Here is a 22,529-nt window from a genome sequence, read left to right as displayed (position 1 = left end):
CCAGGGCCTTGCGCTTGCTAGGCAAGCACTCTACCACTGAGCTAAATCCCCAACCCCCAAGAGGTAACTTTCTAAACTGAGGGTTCAACTTGGAACCTCTGGAGCTGGTGTCAAGCTATGAACTGGACAGTGTGACAAGACTGAGACACTCCTAAGAACCAGCTTTGCAAGGAAGTCCTCTCTACGGGGCTCACAGGCAGGGCCAGGAAGTACAGGTTCTGCAGAACCAGACTTGGGTTTTGGAGATTTTTCCTGATGGATTTTGAAACAAGGTAGGCATTTGGCAGGCAAGTGTGTGTTGCTGCTGCTGTTTGAGGTGGGGTCTCTGTGTCCGGACCTCACTCTGTAGACCAGGCTGGTCTTGAACTCAGGTATCTGCTTGCCTTTGCCTCCTAATGGGATTCAAGGAGTGAGTGCAGCACCACTCCTGGTCAGGGATGTTCTAAGTACCGTTCTCTCTGGCTGTATTAAATTACATCAGGTCTTTCAAAAAACAGAGCAAGAAACTGGACTATAGTAGCTTATATCCCCAAACTCAGGAGGCTGGGGCAGGAGAAAAGCTGTGCGTTCAGGGTTGACTGAACTACAGAGGAAGACTACATCCACTTGTCTGTCTGTCTGTCTGTCTGTCTGTCTGTCTGTCTGTCTGTCTGTCTATTGGCTTGTGTTGATTTGTTTTGATAGTCAGGATTTCTCTGTGTAGCCCTGGCTGACTGGAATTCATTCTGTAGACCAGGCTGGGCCTTGAACTCACAGAGATCCACCTGCCTCTGATATTTTAAGCAAAACAAAGCCCCCCCCCAAAAAAAAAAGGAAAGAAAGAAAAAAGACAAGAAAAGAAAAAAATCCAGCAAAATGGAATTTTTGTTGTGGATTTTTGTATGTATTTGTCTATGTACAAGTACCAGTGTGTGTGCGAGCCTACAGACACAGTCAGTATCTGCCTAGATTTCTCTCCTTCTTATTTTTTGAGACAACCTGGGTCCAGTCACTGAACCTGGAGTTCTTTGATTCAGCCGAACTGGCTGGCCACACCTGGGGGCCCTGACGCTCAGGTGGCCGACACATTGACGATTGCTTTCTCAAACCCCCAAGTTTTAACTTTCTACAGTGCCACAGGCCTCCCCACCTCAGGCCTGGGGTCAGTCTGCATGGATAGGACCAGGGCCTTATCTAAAGAACTAGTTTTTATTTTTTAATATTTATTTATGGGTTGGGGATTTAGCTCAGCGGTAGAGCGCAAGGCCCTGGGTTCTGTCCCCAGCTCCGAAAAAAAAGAAAAGAAAAAAATATTTATTTATTATATATGAGTACACTGTAGCTGTCTTCAGACACCAGAAGAGGACATCAGATCTCATTACAGATGGTTGTAAGCCACTATGTGGGTGCTGGAATTTGAACTCAGGACCTCTGGAAGAGCAGTCCGTGCTCTAAACCGCTGAGCCATCTCTCCAGCCCTAAAGGACTACTTTAAAGGTACACTGAAGGAAACGCCCTATGTTCGGCGCACGAGAGGCACACGGCACTTTGTAGTCAGATTCGAACCCTCCCTGCCCTGCTTGAGACCCAGCTATGTAACAGGTGTGGCATGTGGCCACCCAGGCTTGGCCTCTGCATCAGATGGCAATGGTGCTCCCTGCATAAAGCTGGGTGCACAGGAGGTGCTCCCTATGTGGACAGTGTGAATGAGCGACTCAGGGAAGGAGGTTTGAATGAGAATGGAGCCACAGGCTCATAGATTTGAATGTTTGGTCACCATGGAGTGGCAGTGTTTGCAAGGATTAGGAGGTATGGCCTTGCTGGAGGAAGTGTATCACTGGGGGTGAGTTGTAAGGTTTCGGGGAGCCAAGCCAAGCCTAGGGTCTTTTCTCCTGCAGATCTGAACGTAGAACTCTCAGCTTTTGCAGCGCCATGTCTGCCTTTGTGCACCGTGCTCCCCACCATGACAATGAACTGGACCTCGGAAGTTGTGAGCAAGTCCCAAATGAAATGCTTGCTTTTATAAGAGTTGCCTTGGCCGTGTGTCTCTTCCCAGCAGCAGAACACCGACAAGGACAGCCAGTCACTGTGCACGGTGGAACACAAGGTGGGCTTAACGCTCTAACAGGTGTGACTTCAGTTTGAAGGGCTGTTGTCACCTTAAGATCTGGAAGACAGGATTCAGATGGTGATGGCTGCCTTTGCCAGTACAAGGCAGGAGGGAAGGGGCTGGCCACCAGTCACTCCCCATGGCACAGAACTCTGTCCTTAGGAAGGGTAGAGCCCAGGTGTTAGCATTTTGTCTAGGTTCTGCCCCGGTTACCTCTGCTCACCCCCTCTTCTCTCTCTTGCCTTCTTGCTCCTGCTCTGTCCCTCTGTCCCCTCATTTCCCTCCCCCCTTCTCCCCAAGCTCATGGCCTCTACTCCTCCTCCTCCTCCTCCTCTCTCTCTCTCTCTCTCTCTCTTTCTCTCTCTCATTCTCTCTCTCCCCCTCTCTCCCTCTCTCTCTCTCTTTCTGTCTCTACTACCCTCTCAACTCCCTTCCCCATGCCCTGAATAAACTCTATTCTATACTATCCTGTGGCTGGTCCCTCAGGAGAAAGGGATGCCTCAGCATCCTTCCCCCACACCTTACCACACCTCCCTAGAACATATATTCCTCTCTCTCTCTCTCTCTCTCTCTCTCTATATATATATATATATATATATATATATGTGTGTGTGTGTGTGTGTGTGTGTGTGTGTGTATGTGATATATTTATCACGAGGTGCAAATGGGAAGGAGGCCCCTAAGGTTATTCATATAGCTGGCAGAATTAGGCAGTGAGAAACCTGTATGTTTGGTCACCAAACCCCAGTGTAGTCAATAAAAATAATCTGAAAAGTGATTTTAAAGTGCAAGTGCACTGGGTTTTTTTGTGTGCACTGATGATGCTTCCCCTACCTGCAGGTGCCAGATCCCCTGGAACTGGAGTTACAGTTGTGAGCTCCTATGTGGGTCCTCTGGAAGAAGAGTTGGCCACTTAACCACTGAGCCATCTCTCCAGTCCCCGGGAAAATGTTTTTAATAAAAGAAGCATCAGGGTTCGCATGGGACTCTGTGGAGGGATTGGGTTCCACTTTGCAGTAGAGGCAGGACCGCTTGCTTCCGTGGATGGTTCTGAGCCCCCACCCCCAGTTCTGTTGGGGGAGGGGCCTTCCTCCCTCAAGGAGGGATGGAGTTGGTCTGAGAAGCAGTCAGTAGGATTTCTGGGTGAGACCTAATTGCATGTGCCCCCCTGACCCTGTCTAGTGCCTTTCAGATGTGGTTTCTCCTAAGATGGGAAAGAAGCAACCCACACATGGACGTCTCTCAGAGCAGTGCCTTATTCCCTTGAGAAAAAGCTCTGGTTGATTGATCCTTCCCACCACTTAAGATCCCCACCCCAAAGGGAGGTGGGCAGCTGGGGCACAGCAGCATCTGACACAGCATCTCAAACACTTGGCCTCCGGTCCCACTTACACGTCAGAATTATCCAGGACCTCAGAGAATGCTTGCTTGTGTGTACCCTACCTGTGGATGCTTGCTTTCTAGAAATCACAACAGAAGTGCGTGCTAGAAAACATTTAATAGAAGCATTCATTCAGAGCATAACAGAGTCAAGGGTGGAATGCGACTTTAATCCCAGAGGCAGGCGGATCAGATTGAGGCCAGTCTTGTCTAAAGTGAGTTCCAGGACGGCCAAGACTACACAGAGAAACCCTGTCTTGAAAAACCATATAGAGAGCTGAGCTGGAGAGATGGCTCAGCGGTTATGAGCACTGACTGCTCTTTCAGAGGTCGTGAGTTCAATTCCCAGCACCCACAGGGTGGCTCACAGCCATCTGTAATGGGATCTGATGCCCTCTTCTGGTGTGTCTGAAGACAGCGACAGTGTACTCACATACATTAAATAAATTAATTAATTTAAAAAACCAGGAAGCTTGGTGATGTAGCCCATCTGGTGAGGGTCTGGTGAGGGCCTGCCATGCATGCACACAGCCCCCTGTAGAGCCACACAGAGCTTGGCCTGGTTTTATTTCCACTTTCTTGCATGACAATAGCCTCTGGCTCTTGGATTTACCCGGATACTGTAGGTCCCTCCAGTGCTGACCTAAACCCAGCACTGCTGACTTCAGGGTGCCACCCTTCCCCAAGGCCTCAGCCCCGCCCCCTTTCTAGCCTCACTTCCCATCCCTCCTTCTGGGCTTCTGAGGAGACCTGGTTGTTCTCTGCCTTCCACCTGCTTTTTGTTCACTGCCAAGGTTGAGGAGCAGAGGCCAGCTACCCCAAGGATCCTTGGCTCCCAGTCTCTTAGATGCCATCCTTCTCTCTTCTTGACATCCCTGGGACCTGTGCTCCCAAGCACCGTGAAGGTAGGTTTTTAAATTTTGCTAACCGCTAAGTCTCTGACAGCTAACGCAGAGCCAGGCATGAAGTAGGCCCCGAGAATGGTGGGTTTTTTTGTTTTTTGTTTTTGTTTTTAATTTAAAAAGATTGTTTAGCGTACATGGGTGGTTTGCATGTAGAGGGCGTCTGGTAGTGGCGATGTGGGTGTTGGGGACTGACCCTCTTACACTATGGAGACAGCTCTCCAGCCCCACTGTCGAAGGGATTACTGTCTTGCTCCCCCACTATGAAGAAGCTGTGGGTGGTGTTTGGCTTCTGGGTGCATCTAGTAAGCACACCCGTATTTATTGAATGAATGAGTCAATGGATTGAATTTGTTGCCTGGATCCAGCTGCCAGGTGATGCTGAAAAAGCAGCTTCGTCTGGCTGTCACCGTTTGTCTGTTTTTTTTTTTTTTGTTTTTTTTTTGTTTTTTTAAGATTTATTCATTTATTATATATAAGTACACTGTAGCTGTCTTCAGATACACCAGAAGAGGGCATCGGATCTCTTTTTTTTTTTTTTTTTTTTTTTTTTTTTTTTTTTTTGGTTCTTTTTTTCGGAGCTGGGGACCGAACCCAGGGCCTTGCGCTTCCTAGGTAAGCGCTCTACCACGGAGCTAAATCCCCAGCCCCAGCATCGGATCTCTTTACAGATGGTTGTGAGCCACCATGTGGTTGCTGGGAATTGAACTCAGGACCTCTGGAAGAGTAGTCGGGTGCTCTTAACCGCTGAGCCATCTCTCCAGCCCCCGTTTGTCTGTTTTTGTATCAGCCCCATCCCTGGTCACCCGTTGATGTTCTGCAGCCGTATGCAGCGTGCTCCTGCCCTGAGTCTGCTACACAGCATCCCGTTACTGCTCTTCTGCTTGGGATCTCCCTAGTTTAGCTCTGAGGTAGGAAGGAAAAGCTGTACCTCAGGACGTGGGGACAAGGCCCCCATCTGCGGGCCATCCTGATCGGCCTGCGTCAGTTCATACTCGGCACACAGCACATGTGCTTTTTGGAAAGAGTTCTTCACTGACGGCTGCTGGGTGAACGTTAGATGGCGTTTTCACAGCATGTGCTGGGAGACTCATTTTGGGATTCCAGAAGCATACCCTGGCCTCAGGGAATTCCCCCTCCAAGCCAAAATTGAGGATTCTCACAGGGTGTGACAGCCGCTGTCTCTTTAGACAACCGACATTCCAAGCGCACCTCTCTTCTGGTGTCGCCATGAAATCTTCATGACGGGCTCTCCCCTTCCCTCTTGCCAACAGAGGCAGTCCGGGTCCTCTGAGGTCTAGGCAGGGTATCTGACAGTCATTCTCTCTGCTGTATTGCATCATGATTGTGTCTGAGCTCTGTTGAGTCTGTAAATTCTTGGAAGGAGAAAGTTCACTATCCTCTATGACACGGGGCATAGTAAATGGTAAGACACCATTAAATAGTTACAGAATAAAATGCCCAGTGGGTTTGGGGCAGAACTGGGAATCTCATCTTCCTAGGGCGGACTCTGCTTCGCTCCCTAGAGTGTCCCACAGCTGTGAATCCTGGAAGTCCCCTATAGGAAACGGCTCAGAGATGAACGAATCCTTGCACAAGGACTCACACTGGTCACTGTGACTGACCGCACACAACCTCACATTTACAGTATTCTGAAGAAACAGGCTCTGAGACTGCCTGAAAGCTTCTCAGGGGTGGATTTCATAGTTGCCCTTGAAAATGCCATCTCTTCAACCTTGGAGCAAACATGGAGATGACCTGACAGGATACTTCCTGGGCCAGGAAGACTTGGAGTGCTTATCTGACGTCTACCCTAACCTTAAGGCTTCTTGCTGTCTCCTCTAAAATGTTTTGAGGTTTTTATTTGATGTATGTGCATGTTAGTCTGAGTGTGTGTCTATATGCCACATGTCTGAAGTGTCGGCCAAGGCCGGAGGATGGCATCAGTTCTGAGACTGGAGTTACAGACTCTTGTCAGGCACCGTGTGGGGGCTGAGGGTTTAACCAGGTTCCTCTGGAGGATCAGCCAGTGCTCTTAACTGCTGGACCATCAAACTGCCAATCAAAGGAATGGCATGAACCTGCCCGACCCAGGAGTTTCCAATCTAGAACACAGGGTCTCTTTTCAGCCAGTACCTTAGGAATCTAGGCTCGTGTTTATGACATCACCAGGCAAAAAGAGCTCAAGGCCTACATCAGACACTCTGTGTGCTGTTCAAGGACTTTGCTTGCAATTCCCTGAATAACAAGAAAATTATGAACCGCATAAATCTACCAGAGCAGCAGAGTCGTGAAGGAATAATAGTACAACCATCAGCCGGAGCACCACGTGGTGAGGCGGTTAAATGATTGATGGCGGTGTGAACGCACGCACGAGGCACATGTGTGCTTAGATACTCCTAGAAGTTTATGGGAAAGCACGTATCCATTCAACTAGTAAGTGTTTCACGACTGTCCAAGAAACTTTAATGGGGTTACTACGGGGACTGGTTCTAGAGGAAAACTAATGTCAACTTTGAATTCTGTAACCATCTGTATTTTTTTGTTTGTTTGTTTTAAACACCAACACTGTTTCTTATGGGGAAGGATTAGGAAGCAGCAGTATCCCAACAGGTGCTTGACTGGAAAGCTCTGGAAGGTAGTAGGAAGTAGTGAGGAGGAGGCTGGGTGGGTGGAGCTCGGCTCGCAGGGAGCCTGCCTAGCATCTGCGAAACCCTGGGTTCGAGTCTCAGCACCACATAAAACGGGACTCAGGAGGTACAGGTAGGATCAGAAGTTTATGGTTATCTTCGGCTACTCGGAGAGTCAGGGGCCATCCTGGGCGACTTGAGAACTTGTCTGGAAAAAGCCAAAATCACAGGGATGGGGCAATCCCTGCAAACTTGCAGGGAGCGTGGCAGTGGCAGCGCACGGGGACCGGCAGGTGAGCTTCCGCTCGTACTGGGGCTGACTCCGCGCTGCGTACGGCGTAACGGCGCCCCGGGAAACTGAGGCAGAAGGAGAGGAGGCGCAGGCGACCAGGGTGCACCCCACGGATCCGAATCCGGAACCGCTACCCGTTCCGCCAGGAGGTCGGGCGCCTGGAGTCGTGGTGCTCGGAGGCGAGTTCCGCCCAGTGCTGACCTCCAGACCTCAGCCCCGCAGCCGGCCATCGTCTCTCTTCCATCAGGCCTGCTAAACGGCTCGGTTCTCCCGAGGGCCGTAGCGTCCGCACTCGCTCGCTCGTTCGGACCTCGTCCGGGGAGCGTGCGCACTGCGCGTGCGCGGAGAGGGCGCGGCCGACCGGGACTGCGGCTGCGCAGAGGCGGGTCCAGCCGCCGCGCCTGCGCAGTAGTGGGGCGGGGCGGGAAGGAGGGTGGCGGCGGCACCGGCGGCGGCTGCTGAGGAGGAGGAGGAGGAGGTGGGGGGAGCGGAGGGAGGTGTTTCTGTCAGTTCCGGCTGTTTGTTCGGGAAGTGGATCCGCCGCTGCCGGAGCAGCCGGGAGGGAGCTGCGGATCCCGAGGCCAGTACCGACCCCGCCCGCCCGCGCGCGCGCGCCGCCCCCGCCCGCCATGGCCCGGGACTACGACCACCTCTTCAAGCTGCTCATCATCGGCGACAGCGGTGAGGGCCGCAGGGGCCGGAGGCGGTGCGGGCCCTGCCGGGCGCGGCCCGCGGGGGCCTCGGGGCGGGCGGGCGGGCGGGCGAGGAGGCGCGGCCCGCGCGGGGCGGGAGGCGCGGAGCTGGGCGGCCGCAGGCCCCGGGGCCGCAGCGAGGGGCTCCGGGCTGCTCCTGGGCGGGTTGGGGCGCGGAGCGCGCGGGCTGCACGCCCCGGCGCTTGCTCCTGCCTCACGTGTGACCTTGGTCAAGTCGCGCGATCGCTGGAGTTGGAGAGACCCGGGTTCGAGTCCCGGGAAGGCAAGCTTTTTCACTCTGTGACCTTGGGCAAGTTGCGTCGCCTTTCTGAGCCTCAGTTCCTGCATCTGAGAAGTGGGGACTTGTTAAGCTGAGCGGTGTTGAGTATTCAGTGAGCTAAAGTAGGGAAAGTGCTTAGCGCCTGGCCCGGTGTAAAGTAACCTCCAAGTAACTAACTGTTGGTGTTGTCAGCGTGAGTCTCCCTGTGAAGACTCAGCCTTCTGTGAAATGGGTATTTCCAGGACTTGTCTCTCCGGGTTGCTGTGGACTTGGATGAGGTGCGGCAGGTACGGCCATAAGCACATTCCTGCAGAATCGTCACTAAGTCTCTGCATGGTTCAGTTCTCATCTGTAGAATGGAGTAGTAGATTTGCCTGACAGAGCTGATGTTAGCAGCCAGTGAGCACACACATCACTATGTGCTTGGCACACAGTGGGTGGACAGTGTTTGCTGTTATCTTACCTGGGTGCTTCATCCGATATTTTAAGTGCTTTGTGCGCGCGCGCGCGCACACACACACACACACACACACACACACACACACACACTCTGTCTCTCTCTGTCTCTCTGTCTCTCTCTGTCTCTCTGTCTCTCTCTGTCTCTCTCTCTCTCTCTCTGTCTCTCTCTCAGTACTGATCCATCTCTGATTTGTAGAGCAGTTTCTGGTACCCAGTGCTTAAGTGCATTTGGTCAGTCACACTGGTTTCTGGCCAAGGATGAAGCATTTTAGAGGTGTTTGGAGTGTGGCAGGTGACCAGGTCTGTGAGGTGACGGTGAGTTCAGAGAGGCCAGCCCAGGATGTTTGTGGGCGCTTAGCTGAGGTGCCAGGATGATGTGATATTTGGAAGGAGGCTGGGGAGCAGCTAAGTTTATAGATTAGACTTGAGTGTGGGTCATGGGACTTGAGACAGCCAACTTGGTGATAATGCCTGTGGATTGTTAAGGAAATAGAGCAGTGAGTCCCCTGAGACTCAGGATGTAGGCTTGTTGGGTGACACTGTCATAGATAGGTCATGGAAGTAAGTGGTGAGTGGATTTTGGTCTCATGGGAGAAGCTGGGTTGGGATGTGGCTCGTGGTTTGGTTCTGGTGGGAGATGGCTGAAGTCTCAGGGGTTGCTGGGGGGTGGAGGGGAGGTGTCCTGGAAGGGGAAGGCCTCACTGAGGAGGTAGAATAGTAGCTACGGCTGGGAGTGGAGTTGAAACAGTGGAAGACTGACCCGTTGTGGTTTGAATGAAAGGAAACCAGGCAAGCCATGTAGATTTGAACTTGGACCCAGCTAATGGGGTTTCTCTGGGCTCTGAGGATTTGCTGACATTACGGTGATCTCTCTCCTTTCGGAGCTAAAGTCAGCCCGCTGTGGTCAGAGGTCTTTATCCCTCCCCAAGACACGGCCAGTTTTAATATCCAAAACTCGAAAGGCTAAACTCAGCAGGAAGTTGTAGCTTGCTGGCTTTCTCTCTTTTGTTCAACCCAGGGCCTGCTTTCTTATGGTGCACCTTGCAGGGCTAGTGATGGTTTCTGCTCAGAAGTCGGGTGTGGGAGAGGACTCAGTGGTCAGTGTCTGTAAGGTCTGGCTCCAAGGGTCAGCGTGAGCATGTAGGCCTGGGTTACAGAGAAGAGGGGGACACTGTGCTGTTGGATTTCTCCTGCCACTGAGCTTACACATGAAGCTGAGCATTTAGGAACCCGGAGATGGTAGCCAGGGGAGCAGGGAGCGGGATGTCACTGCCCGGCTGGCTGCCTTGGCCCCTTGAGTGTGCTTCTGAAGGTGTGTCAACTGATTCTCAGACACTGTTATCTGATTCTCACCCCTGGTCTCTGTGGTTTGTCAGATAAGGAAACCAAGGCTCAGAGGAGAAGCCTTGTCTGCCCAGAGTCACACAGCCCCTGCAGCTGTGCACATGTGTGCTAACCCCAAGAGCAGGCCGTGTTGGGCTGCAGGCACTGGGCCTCACTGGACCCTGGCGGCTCTCCGTCTCACTCACTCAGCCACATTGTACACACTTCTGGAATGTGTTCCCTGGGCATGGGCATCTTTCTTTATCCTCTCAGCTGCCCCGCATTGGCTTTTGGTTTGTACCCACGGATGCCAGTTACCCTCATTCTCACAGCCTGAGGCTGGTGTGCCTTTAGACTAGGTAAAATCCCTCTCTTAACCCATGAGTAGACGGGAGCTGGGAGGTGGGCGTGGTCTGTCTGCAGGTACACGAGAATGTGGCCACTGAGGCAGAATTAAAGTTGATATCACTTTACTTGAGTTTATAGCAGGCTGGCTAGATCTGTTGCCTCAGAGGAAAGCAGTGGGGCAGAGCTGCGGAAGGTCCAAAGCAGCACGCGGGGTGTGTGTGTGTGTCTGTCTCTTTGTGTGTGTGTGTGTGTGTGTGTGTGTGTGTGTGTGTGTGTGTGTGTGTGTGTTGATGGTAAGCGGTGGCATCCCTTCCTGCCAAGAGGCATCAAGTCCCTGGGGCCTGTGTCCTTGCAGGATAGCAGACCTTAGAGCTCGGTGGCTAGAAGAAAGTGTTGCTGTGCTGGAGATCGGCCCTGGGCCCATCTGTAGGGTCGACAGCAGCTGGAATATTTGGGAGGTGGCAGGTCTTGGTTTCTGTTCCTCTCAGGAAGAACAGAGTTGGAGGTTTGTATCAAGTCCATGGCGGCAGACCATGTTGTGACTAGTGGTTTTTCTGCAGCCAAGGATTTCAAGTCCTTGCTGTCACTGCAGATGGTACCTCTCTCTCCCCTGTCTACTACAGATACGGGAGATTTGGATAATTGATGATGGTGGTGATGGTGGTGGTGATGATGGTGGTGGTGATATTGTTAGTGATGGTGGTGGCAGTGGTGATGGTGGTGGTGATGATGATGGTGGTGGTGGTGGTGATGGTGGTGGTGATGGTGGTAGTGGTGATGGTGGTGGTGATGGTGGTAGTGGTGATGGTGGTAGTGGTGATGGTGGTAGTGGTGATGGTGGTGGTAGTGGTGATGGTGGTGGTGATAGTGGTGATGGGTGGTGATGGTGGTGGTGATGGTGATAGTGATGGTGATGATGATGGTGGCGGTGATGGTGGTGATGATGATGGTGGTAGTGGTGGTGGTGGAGGTGGTGGTGGTGGAGGTGGTGGCAGCGGCAGCGGCCAGATGTGGTATTGCGCATATTAAATCCCAGCACAAGCAAGTGGCTTTGAGAGTCTGAAGCCAGTTTGGTCTACATTGAGAGTTCCAGGCCAGCCAAACCCTGTCTAAGTTGGGGAAAGGATTCTGCTGTCCTGAAGTTTGAGAGCTGCTTCATTGGTGACGCTGCTGTAGTAACATGGCATAGCATGGCTGTCACTGAGACTGTCGGCCTGTGGAGAGGGGTTTAGTTGGTAGCTATTAAGTGCTGGGCTCAGCTCATGGCTCTGAATGAATGCATAGGGTGAGGGAAGGGAGGTCTCGGACCTACAGCACTCACTCATTGCTCAGTGGCTAGAATGAGCTTTTAGCTGAGTAAGCTGGACTTAGAAGGCTCCAGGAGGAAGCAGAGGCACCACAGGGCCCATGGAGTGTCAGTATCAGGCAGAACACGGTGTGGATCAGTGCAGGAGCCTGGCTGTCTTTGGGCTTAGCAGGAAGCCTCATGGCGGAACAATGAGGAAGTGGTACGAAGCAAGCGCTGTAAGCAGAGGGCTGAGCTACAGGTGCTCGGCAGCAGGGCGTCCTCCCCAGGGCCTCCTTGGGAAGTAGGGCTCAGCTGTACCCGTTCTTCACGGTCGGGTTAGAAACACAACTGTACAGCCCAGTGTGCAGGAGTGGTTTGCAGCCTCCGCTACTTGAGGGCCAGGGGTGGAACAGCCATCTTTGAGAACTGGAGTCAGGCTCTGGGTTTCTCTCATAATAGGCACGTATGCTTAAGTTTTGATTTGAGTGACAGCGTTTATGGGGTCCTCGGGTGACTTGGTACCTTTGAAGGCATTTCCGTTGGACATAGAGTGGAAGAAATGTGGACAGGAGCCATGGGACAGGTCACTTTTGCTCCTGTGCATAGGAGGTTACATGGCTTTTGGCTGCTTTGTTTTAAGTCATGCTTCATTGCTGGATACATTGTGTTTGTTCTTGTGTAGCAGTTTCACAGACGTGAGGATATTAGGTCACAGAGTCTGGGGTTTTTAAAGTTTTCTCGGTATTGCAAAATTACTTTTCAAAGAAACTGAAGTCATTTGCATTTCTACTCAAGGGGCTGCAAGTGTCCCCATTAAAGGCTAGGATTGTAGTTCAGTTGGTAGTGTTAGCTTCATAAGCATGAAGCCCTGGGCCACCGTACCTGTGACCCCAGTATTTGGGAGGTAGAGGCAGAAGAGTGGGATTCAGGTCGTCCTCCATTACAGTGAATTCAAGTCTGACTGGGGCTATGTGGCGCACGCTTCGAGCCACTACACAGAAGTGAATGTGCGCTGCCCTTTCATTCTGAGCTTGCCTGATGTAGCCACTTTGGGGTGGTGGAGGCTGGAGGACAGGAGGCTGGTAGGTGTTCTGGCCAACCAGAACCACTGTGTGGATGTCACAGGGAAGCCGGGAGCTCCATTGGCAGGTTCCGAAGCCCAGGCACTCATGGGGTGGTAGCCAAGTTTGTCCAGTGGAGTCCCCGCCTCACTCACTCAGCCACACTGACTTAGCAGGGGCTCTGGTCGTGTGAGCCTTAGTTTCTCCACCTACAGAGTATCCCTGATGACATCGAGGGCTCTCTCCGCCTTTCCATTCCCTTGTAAACTGAAGTGGCCTGAAGTGTCCTGAGGACCTTGCTGAGGACACGCTTGGACTGGTCTGCTTTGGTTGACCTTCCTCTTGTGTCTGCTGTCTGGTCAGTCTTCCTCCAGGCAGTCCTCAGAACAGGGTCTGGGCATGAGTCCCTCTGTCATCTCCCCCAGAGGATTTGAGAGCATCTTGTCTTACATGAGGACGGAGGGCAAGGTCAGCAGTGATTGAGTGGAAGGAAGATGCTGTTGGCGTGCGGGGAGAGGAGACAGGCTGCCCTTGAGAAGGGTCCTGACCTCATCAGGCTTCTAGGGAAGGCTGTAGGAGGAGGCCCTCCCCGCTCATCCCCATGTGGTCTTGTTGCAGGTGTGGGCAAGAGCAGCTTGCTGTTACGATTTGCAGACAACACCTTCTCAGGTGAGTCCACGCTGGGTACTGCTGGGGTGTTTGGTTTTAGAATCCCCTATGGTGTTCCAGAACCCATCTGCTTCTGTCTGGTTCCAGAGACGGTCATTCTGGTTGTTGGATGAGGGAAAGTGGGCTCTGGGGCTCAGAAAAGAAACCTCCGTGTTCTGCCCGGTCCAACTCTTCACAAAGAGCCTCTCTCTGCTGGCCCCCACTCCCCTACCCAGGGTGCCTTTGTGTCCACATTTAGGACTTTAAAGTCCCACTAGACATACTGGATAGTACAGATCTAGTAGGAATACGTCCATACTGTAAAAATGATACTTGTCCCTCCCCGACTCCTGTTGCTCTGGGGCCTCTGTTTGGGGGTGGAGTGGCGTGTGTGTTGTGTGTGTGTCTTTCTGTCTCTCTGTTTGTCTGTCTGTCTTTTTTTCCTGACCCCACCAGCTGTTCAGAAATCTTGTCTTTGTCAGGAAACATGCTTCATCCTTGCTATCCACAGACCTTCAACCTGTTCGGTTTTCAGGCGGAATCTCCCTTCCTTTACATCTCTGGCTTGGCCTGGAACTTGCTATGTAGACCAGGTTGGCCTTGAACTCAGAGAGATCTGCCTCCTGTGTAGTGGGTTTGAAGGTGTATGCCACCATACCCAGCCTCCCTTGATTCTGTAATGACAAGGAAGTTGCTTATGTCTAGATGCACTGTCACTTCACAAGCCTTGGTGATGTGGTTTCTGGTTGCTTCAAAGAAGCAGTGCTGGATACATCGTTTCTTCTTGTACACATAGAAGTGAGGTGACTAGGTCATAAGGGCTAGGGTGTTTAAACTTTACCTGGTGCTGCCAAGTTGCTTTTTAAAAAAACGTATTTATGGGGTTGGGGATTTAGCTCAGTGGTAGAGGCCCTGGGTTCGGTCCCCATCTCTGAAAAAAAAGAAAAAAGAAAAAAAAAACGTATTTATTTGACTGAGACTGAGGGCAAAGGGGACCTGACATGGTAAATGAGGGGACACGCCGTGTATCATAATCACTGCTCCACTGCTGTGAAGAGACACCATGACCACCATAACTCTTATAAACAAAATCATTTAATTGGGATTTGCTTGAGCTTCAGAGGGTCAGTCTGTTATCACGGCAGGGAGTGTGTGACAAGTATTGGGTGGGAACAGTAGCTTCCACACAGATGTCGTGAAGTTTTCTTTCCTGTGAAAAGCCATCACCCCACTTTATTACACATACGACCCAGTAGATGTTCTCAGCGGTCCACGACAGCCTGGAGGACAGGCCCTGACGCCTTACCCCCCTCACCTGGGCTTAGCCTCACACACTCCAAACTCGCCATGGGTATTTCGCTCTTGTCCCCCCTCCAGAAAGTACAGTGTTGGAACCTGTTAGTCAATTTTGAAAGTTATCCTCCACCCCCAATAAGAAGAGAAACCCAGGATGAATGATGAATGGGTGTGTTCTCAGATCACAGCCTACCTGTCCCTACCCTGCCCTTCAGTAAAGACCCTCCATCTCCTCAGTCACTTGACATTTTAATGTCATTGGGAGCGTATTGTTCTGGGTCTTACTCTGCCACCATGTCCTGTCTCACGGGCACTGTGGCTGTTAGAGCAGGTGAGCTTTCTTGGTTCAGGACTCTCCTTAGGGCCTTGACTGGATGGGGCACAGACAGTGGGGTGGGGTAGGCTGGGGCTTGGGGGACCGAAGGGCTCTGAGTAACGGGCTGCTTGCATACAGGCAGCTACATCACCACAATCGGAGTGGATTTCAAGATCCGGACTGTGGAGATCAACGGGGAGAAGGTGAAGCTGCAGATCTGGGACACTGCAGGGCAGGAGCGCTTCCGCACCATCACCTCTACGTGAGTGCCTTGGATGTTTTTGTGAAGTTGAGTGACATCGCTGAATGGAAATAGTGTGGTGGGAATGTCATGGGTGTGGGGAGGTGAGGCCTCGGTGGGTGGCGGAGCATCTGGCCTGGTATCCATTATGGCATAGACTGTGTACAGCCGTGGGCACTCACTTAGCCCTACCTGCTGGCAGTTCCTTTGTCTTCAAGTGGCCAGAGCAGCAGTATTGTCTCCCTGGGTTAGTGATGAGCCCTTCCCCGGTGCCCAGTGAGCCACTAACACTGGCTTGTTATCAGTTCGTTTTGTACGGTCTCTGGGCACCCATCCTGACTCTTTAGAGCCTATGGGGACCTGGAAGATCATCGGTGTGGGGCCCTTCCCCACAGTCAGTTAGCTGGGACATCAGTGGTCCAGCAGTGGCTTTGTAAACTCAACTGCCCACAGGAGGAAACCGCTCCAGTGTGCAGTCATGTAGAGTCTTAGAGTTCTTAGGTGTTCATGAAACTGGGACTTAAACGTTTGTTCCGCCGTGTGTCCTTGGGCACACTGCCCAGTGGCCAGAGGCTTCAGCTGGATCTGCGGGAGTGCTGAGGCTCGAGTCCTGGTCTCTGCGTCTGGCCTTTTCATGGGTCACTTGTGTCTGTCTGTGTTCTCTGTGCTGTAACTCCTTTGCACAGATACGGCATGTCCAGTGTGTGTGAGGCAGGCCTCACTGTGTAGCCCTGGGTGCTCTTAAGCTTCTGCTGGGATTAAAGGCACGGGCCGTTTCTCACAGCTAAAGGGGCTTCTCAGAGCTGGGCTCTGGCCTGTCTGTATAAACAGTTCCAAAGCTCAGTGGAATGTTCCCCCTTCTGTCAGCATGGAATACAAGTAGCCACTGTGGGCCCTGGTTATCCTCTGAGGGTGCGAATGTGGGGGTTCATGTATTAGGGCAGCACAGGCTACTCAGCCGAGCAGGTTAGGCTGGTGTTTATCATACTGTCTGCGCTGTAGTGGGCATGAGTGCCATGGTTCAGGACTCCCTTGGTACAGGGCCCTGTCCTGTCTGGGAAAACCAACGTTAGCCCCTGCCTTGGGGTCTTAGGCTTGGCTCATTCTGAAGCCGCTTCAGGACCTGCCAAAGAGGCCATGGAGAAACCGTCCCTTGATGGCAGTGGCGGGTGAGGAGGAGAGGGCCATGGAGAAACCGTCCCTTGATGGCAGTGGCGGGTGAGGAGGAGAGGCCCTTGACGTAGCTGAATGATCTGCAGGTGTAGGAGTGGAAGTGATTGTAGCTGGCGTCTGCTAAGAGTCCTTTCCTGAGAGCTCTCTGGCCCTTGGGTGGCTGGGAGGAGTAAGAAGCGTGGACTCCTGCACTGGCTTAGGGCAAAGCTGAGTAAGGCAGGGAGGGACAGACAACACCTGGGTCAGAGGCCTGGAGGCACTGGTGTCCTGCAAGCCTTTCCCGGCCAAGGCTCTCCTGGAGTGGCAGGAGCTAAGGCAGTGGGGTGCCATTTCTGGCATCTTCAGCAGAGGAAGGGTTCAGAGGTGCTCTGCTGTGTGTACTTAGCTGGCAGGATCGTGCGTCTGTCCATGTGGGTCTCCTACCAGAGGCCTCCACCAAGCTATGTTGTTGAACTGGTAGTGCTCAGGGCAGTAGTTTGCTGTGGGACCAGGGCCAGGTTGGTTTAGGGGTCCTGAGCTGAGACAGTGGGACTTGGAACAAGTCTGCATACAGTGTGGTGACCTGCCCCACTCAGCCACTCTTAGTTCTGCCACCTGCATCTGGGACTCCAGATTGCCGTGGAGGAAGGGACACTTGTCCTGATAGTGAAGAGCACCCCGCACTGTCTCTGAACTGTCCCCAGCCTTGGGGTGGCATCTGTGATCTCTTCCTCATAGCAGGGATGCTCTCCGGAGTCCACATCTTTCAGAGACACGACCAGGTTCCACTTTTCAGATGTCTTGACTATGGAGAGTGGACAGCAGGGTTCCCTTTACCAGTCTGGGCCCATGGGTCCTGGTGTAGGCATCTTGAAACCTGGGACAGAAGGCACCCTGCCTTCCAGTTTGTATTCTACATGGTTAAGGCCTTAGTGGCCAAGAAGAGTAGCTTTAGGGACAAGGCTCAGGGGACAGTCCTGAGGGTAGAGTGGGGCCAAGGGTGTTGCTTGGCCTCTGGCACTATGAGGCCCAAGGCCCTGTGCTGCAGGGTTGGTGCGCCTCGCCTGGCTTTGTGGGTAGCAGATGTTCGGAGAGGGATGATGGCAGCCACCTACCTTCCAGACCTCCTGGCTGGTCTGCAGGGTTAGTTGAGCCCCTCCTCCAGCTGCTGGAGGCCTGTGTAGCCGCTGCCGCACTCTTCCTCACTGGAGCAGGGTCACTGCCCACCGGGAAAGGGATGCACTTTGCCCTGGCTTCATGTAGATGCAGCCTCTTGGGATGGCATTTTACTGCCGAGATTTGAAAGAAAGTTGGAGCATTTAAACAACGATGGTGATAACATGATGTCAGACACAGGAGCCGCCTGAATTCTAAAAATAAAAGGAGAACTTGAAAGATGTTTCCAGCTTATGGCGCCCTGAGTCACTGGGGTGACTCCAGGCCTGGTCCACCTCAGACTGTTACTGCCCCCACCACTGCTGCCAGGGACAGGCCTGAGAAGCCAGTGCTGCTGGAGTAGCCTGTCCTTCTGGTCAGGCCTGGCTCCGGCTGGTGGTCAGGGCTAGGTGCAGGGCTTGGTCTTGTCTGGGTACCCGCACCTTCCCCAGCCACCGTCCTGCAGCAGGCAGGTCCCAGGGGAGCAGCTCTGTCCTGGGCCAAAGCCCTGATGCACATCTTGGCCCTGCAGGTATTATCGGGGGACCCACGGGGTCATTGTGGTTTACGATGTCACTAGTGCCGAGTCCTTTGTCAATGTCAAGCGATGGCTTCATGAAATCAACCAGAACTGTGACGATGTGTGCCGAATATTAGGTGAGCTGGGCCCGAGGGTGGGGCGGGTGGGAGAGCAGCGTGTGGTGTTCGTGCAGGAAGTTGACTGTGCTTTGTTTAAAGTGGGCAATAAGAATGACGACCCTGAGCGGAAGGTGGTAGAGACAGAAGACGCCTACAAATTTGCCGGGCAGATGGGGATCCAGCTCTTTGAGACCAGTGCCAAGGAGAACGTCAATGTGGAAGAGGTGAGCTCCTGCCGAGCCTGGGGAGAGGGCGGGTGAGGACCCATGGACTCTGCCCCACCTCGGGCTTCTCCCACTGCAGGCCTCAGGCACCCGAGTGACCACCAGTCAGTCAGTGCACACTGGTGGCTGGCAGCTGTCCTCTGGGGTAGGATCCCATTTTTCTTGGAGGAAAACGGAAGTTCCTCTTACTGAGTATGAATAGTCTTAGGGGATAACCCGGGAGAGGGGAGTCAAGGCCCGGCCTTTCCCTCCCCAAAGCCTCGCTCAAAGTCTCTATCCCAGCTGCTTCCCATTGGCCCTTCCTTGAGCCCATCATTACCACCTCTTCTTCCCCGCCCCTCTCGGTTGCTTGCTTCCCTGTCCTCCAAAGGGCATCTTTCCTGGGGTTTCTGGTTAGAGCCTCTACCCAGCAGGCTCATTTGTAGCTGCAGGAAGCAGCCATGATCCTGAGGGAGCAAAGCGAGCGCTTCGGCCACAGGCCCCATTTGGCCCATTCGCTGGCCCTAGAGAGGAGCCTAGAGGTGCTAGGGAAGTTGCCTTCCTGCTGTATTGTGAACACAGGCCCCCCAGAGCCAGGCCGGGACCAACCTACCTCTTTGAAATTCATTGCTCATGTGCACACAGTGGGAGAGAGAGCGGTTTCCCAGGTTGTGAGGAGCGAGTGAGCGGAGTTGTGCTGAGCATTCTGTGCACTGTGCTAAGTAGGTGGCGTGCGTGCACTTGTGCACATGAGAAGCCAGAAGAGGGCATCAGAAACCATGGAGCTGGAGAGAGGTGCTGGTCAGATGCCTTGCTGTGATCAATCCCTGTTCCTCAAATGGCACATAACAGCTCGTGAGCACCGGGTCACCGCCTCTGGTTCCAAGGACATCTGAGCTCCTGGCTTAGCTTGTCTCCTCCACTGCTGCACATGCAGCCTTTGGGGCAGAGTGGGCCTGAGGCCTGGTGGCTCCTCTCACTAGGACACTGGGTAGTCAGGGTAAGGTTCAGGCAGTGTCTGGCCACACGGCAGGGGGATGGTGACAGGTGGACAGGCAGTGGCTTTCCTCTGTCTCTGCAGAGCAGCGTCCCTTTGTCTTGTCAGAAGGTTCTAGGTGAACGTTTCTAACTATGTATTAAACAGGACTGGCGAGCTGGCTCAGTGACTGACTGTACCACTCTGATTGCAGAGGACCTGAGTTCAGTTCCTAGCGCCCAGTTGTGTCCAGCACAACTCCCATGACTCCAGTTTGAGGGGCTCTGCCTCGGGTTTTGATGGGGGCCCGTACTCATGAACAAACCCACACACAGGAAAAAAGACTGCAGAGTTTGACTTCCCAAGACAACTACAGGCTTTCGACGCTTTTAACCTTTAACCCCACTACTTCTGCCTAGAGCAGCAGTTCTCAACCTGTGGGTTGTGGCCCCTTTAGGGATCGAACGACCCCTTGCACAGGGTCACATATCAGACATTTACATTATGATTCCTAACAGTAGCAAAATTAACAGTCATGGAGTAGCAATGAAATAATGTTATGGTTGGGGCTGGAGAGATGGCTCAGTGGTTAGGAACACTGACTGCTCTTCCAGAGGTCCCGAGTTCAGTTCCCAGCACCCACATGGTGGCTCACAACCATCTGTAATGGGATCCGATGCCCTCTTCTGGTGTCTGAAGACAGCTATAGGGTACTCATAAAAAAAAAAAATGATATTGTTGGGGTCACCACAGCATGAGGAACTGTCTTCAGGGGCCACAGTGTTAGGAAGGGTGAGAACCCCTGTGTGTTGAGGGCACACAGTACACACCTGTAGCCTGAGCACTGGCGAGGCAGGAGGAGGATTGTGAGTTTAAGGCCAGGCTCCAGAGCCATGGCAAACCACTCTGCAGCAAGAGTGCACGCGCACACACAGGTTTTGAGGACATACTCGCAGTTCACAGAGAAATAGAATGGCCTGGGAGGTGTCTGTGCTAGCCCGCGGGGTCAGCCTTACCCTGTCGTCTCTCCAGATGTTCAACTGCATCACAGAGCTGGTTCTACGGGCAAAGAAAGACAACTTGGCCAAACAGCAGCAGCAGCAACAGAACGATGTGGTGAAGCTCACCAAAAACAGTAAACGAAAGAAACGCTGCTGCTAATGCCCCGCCCACCCACCGCAGAGACTGCACTGCACCTCCCAGCCTGAGGCCTCGGCGGCTCTCGGGGACAGTCTCAGTCTAGTGCCGTTATTTAAAGAATTCTCTCCACGTTTTTTGTATCGGGAGGCGCCATCGGCACTTCCTCTCCTTTCCCCTTGAGTGCCAAGAAGGTGTTGGACGAGCCTGCCCTTCCCCACGGTGCCCTTTTCCCTGCCGAGGCGCCTGGACCTGGTGAGGACGCTGCCAGCTGAGTGGACCGATTAACCAGTTTGTACATAGTGTATATTGCATTAACCAGCTGCACACCCTCAGCCTGCTCTGGCTTTTGGCTCCTTCCGCCAACCTGCTGCAACAGACCCTCCCGAGCCCTCCACACCCATCTCGACGGCAGCTTCCTGAGGAGCCAACCTCGTGTCCTAGCTGAGTCCTTGGCCATCCCTGGCCCATGGAGTGCACTCCACATGGCTCCTACCTACAGCTGCTCTGGGAACCTGGCCTCCACACAGGCCCTAGGTCTTCAGTTCCACGAGGAACTCAGTCCTGCCCTTTTGGACAACAGGTTTCTCATTCTGCCTTCTAGATGCCTCTGCTACAAACCCAGGGGGAGCCGCGGCTTCTCACTTACCCACCATGTTTCAGTTCCTGCAGAAAGGTAGTGGCACACCTGTAGAGATGGAGCTTGCGAGGCGGAGGGGGGAGCATTCTCTTAACAAATACAGCCAATGAGGCCAAATCAAACAAAGTTCCTCACAGTTATTTCCCCGAGATGTGATTGGCTCAGCAGTCAGCAAACGTTGTGACTGTCCCACTTTGGGCTCAGTATTTTTAGAAAAGGTGATGGCTTCTATTCAGTGCAGGGCCAGGCTCTCTCCCTTCTGTGGTAAAGGAAGGCTTTGCACCCTCGTCCCTGTGCTCGAGAGCCTCCCGCTGGAGACAGTTTGTAATGGAGCACCAGGCACCTGTGGCAGAGCCAGGGGGTTGCTGGGCTATGGGAAGACACTCCCAGGCTGGGACAGGTAGCTTTTGCATTACTGACAGATCTGTTTTTAGTTATGAAGGTGGTAGGAAGATTTCTTAGCCACTGGGAAGTGGTAGTGGGGTTGGGGCAGCCAGTATTCACCTACCCCCGCCCCCAGCAGAGTAATCTGCATTTGATTACTTCCCCCTTCCCCGGGACACTTGGTTGGTTCCCTTTCCCCTAAAGGATCACGTAACTCGGAAGAACTGATTTGGACATCATAATGTGTTTTATTAGACTTCCTTTCCTAGACGATTTCCAGGCACAGTCCTGACTGGACAATCATCACAGAATACTGCAGATTTTCCATGTTAACACTGTGGATGGGGTTTCAATCAATAAAACTGGGGCTTTCTTCTCACCTGTCTCTCCACTTGTCCGAATTGTCAGAAGCTGAGCATCGGGCTGGGTTTGGGGCTGCGGAAGACACCTCAGGGCCAAGCATTAGGCGACTCCATATGGCCCACGTGAGCTGGGAGCTGAGCGAGTCTTGTTTCCAGGCCTGCCTTGGCTGACCGAGGACTTCTGTTCCTGGGCAGGTGACATGCTTCTGAACACATGGGAAACCAGTATGGGAGTGTTTGTCAGTTCAAGCAATAAGAGGGCGATCTTGGAGCATCCAGCCCAAACTGGGTGCCTCCATGGTTTCTGGCACCTGCCTGTTAAGGCCCAGGTGGTGGTTTTGGGTGACAACAGTGTGCCTGTCCCGCAGTGTTAGATGCATGAGTGGGATGGGGTGGGGTGGGATTAAGGGTGGGGGTGGGGGGACTCAGGGCTGAACTGATGTCCTGGTGGGCCTGATGTGAAACTCCTGTCAAACAACAGACTTTTAAACAGTTCACCAGGATTATTTCTGTATTGAAAGTTTCTAATTCTGCTTTTTACAAAGAAAAGTACTAAAAATAAAGGTTCAAGCTGCCAAGTTCCCTTCCAGGGTCTGTCTGCGCTCCTACCCTGTGCTCTGGGCACCTGGCTCTGCC

General features: G+C 52.9%; 1 protein-coding gene across 2 annotated transcripts; it reads left to right on the top strand.

Moving 5' to 3' along the window:
• Nucleotides 1-7,815: 7,815 nt before the first annotated feature.
• Nucleotides 7,816-22,471, top strand: Rab35 (RAB35, member RAS oncogene family). Of its 2 annotated transcripts, NM_001013046.1 has the most exon segments (6): nt 7,819-7,974; nt 13,363-13,413; nt 15,143-15,266; nt 18,085-18,209; nt 18,291-18,415; nt 20,403-21,910. In NM_001013046.1, coding segments are annotated over 6 exon segments (606 nt in total). In that variant the 5' UTR covers nt 7,819-7,922; the 3' UTR covers nt 20,532-21,910.
• Nucleotides 22,472-22,529: the final 58 nt, after the last annotated feature.

Source organism: Rattus norvegicus, chromosome 12 (assembly GCF_021556685.1).
Source record: "Rattus norvegicus strain SHRSP/BbbUtx chromosome 12, alternate assembly SHRSP_T2T, whole genome shotgun sequence".
Lineage (NCBI taxonomy): Eukaryota > Metazoa > Chordata > Mammalia > Rodentia > Muridae > Rattus > Rattus norvegicus.
This window is presented reverse-complemented; position numbering and strand designations above follow the sequence as displayed.

Bases quoted from the DNA above. Each gene is read 5' to 3' on its own strand.
- Rab35 (XM_087578121.1), top strand. From the start codon at position 7,923: ATGGCCCGGGACTACGACCACCTCTTCAAGCTGCTCATCATCGGCGAC. The intron at 7,975-13,362 runs GTGAGGGCCGCA...GTCTTGTTGCAG, and splicing joins GCTCATCATCGGCGACAGCG to GTGTGGGCAAGAGCAGCTTG. The intron at 13,414-15,142 runs GTGAGTCCACGC...GCTTGCATACAG, and splicing joins TGCAGACAACACCTTCTCAG to GCAGCTACATCACCACAATC.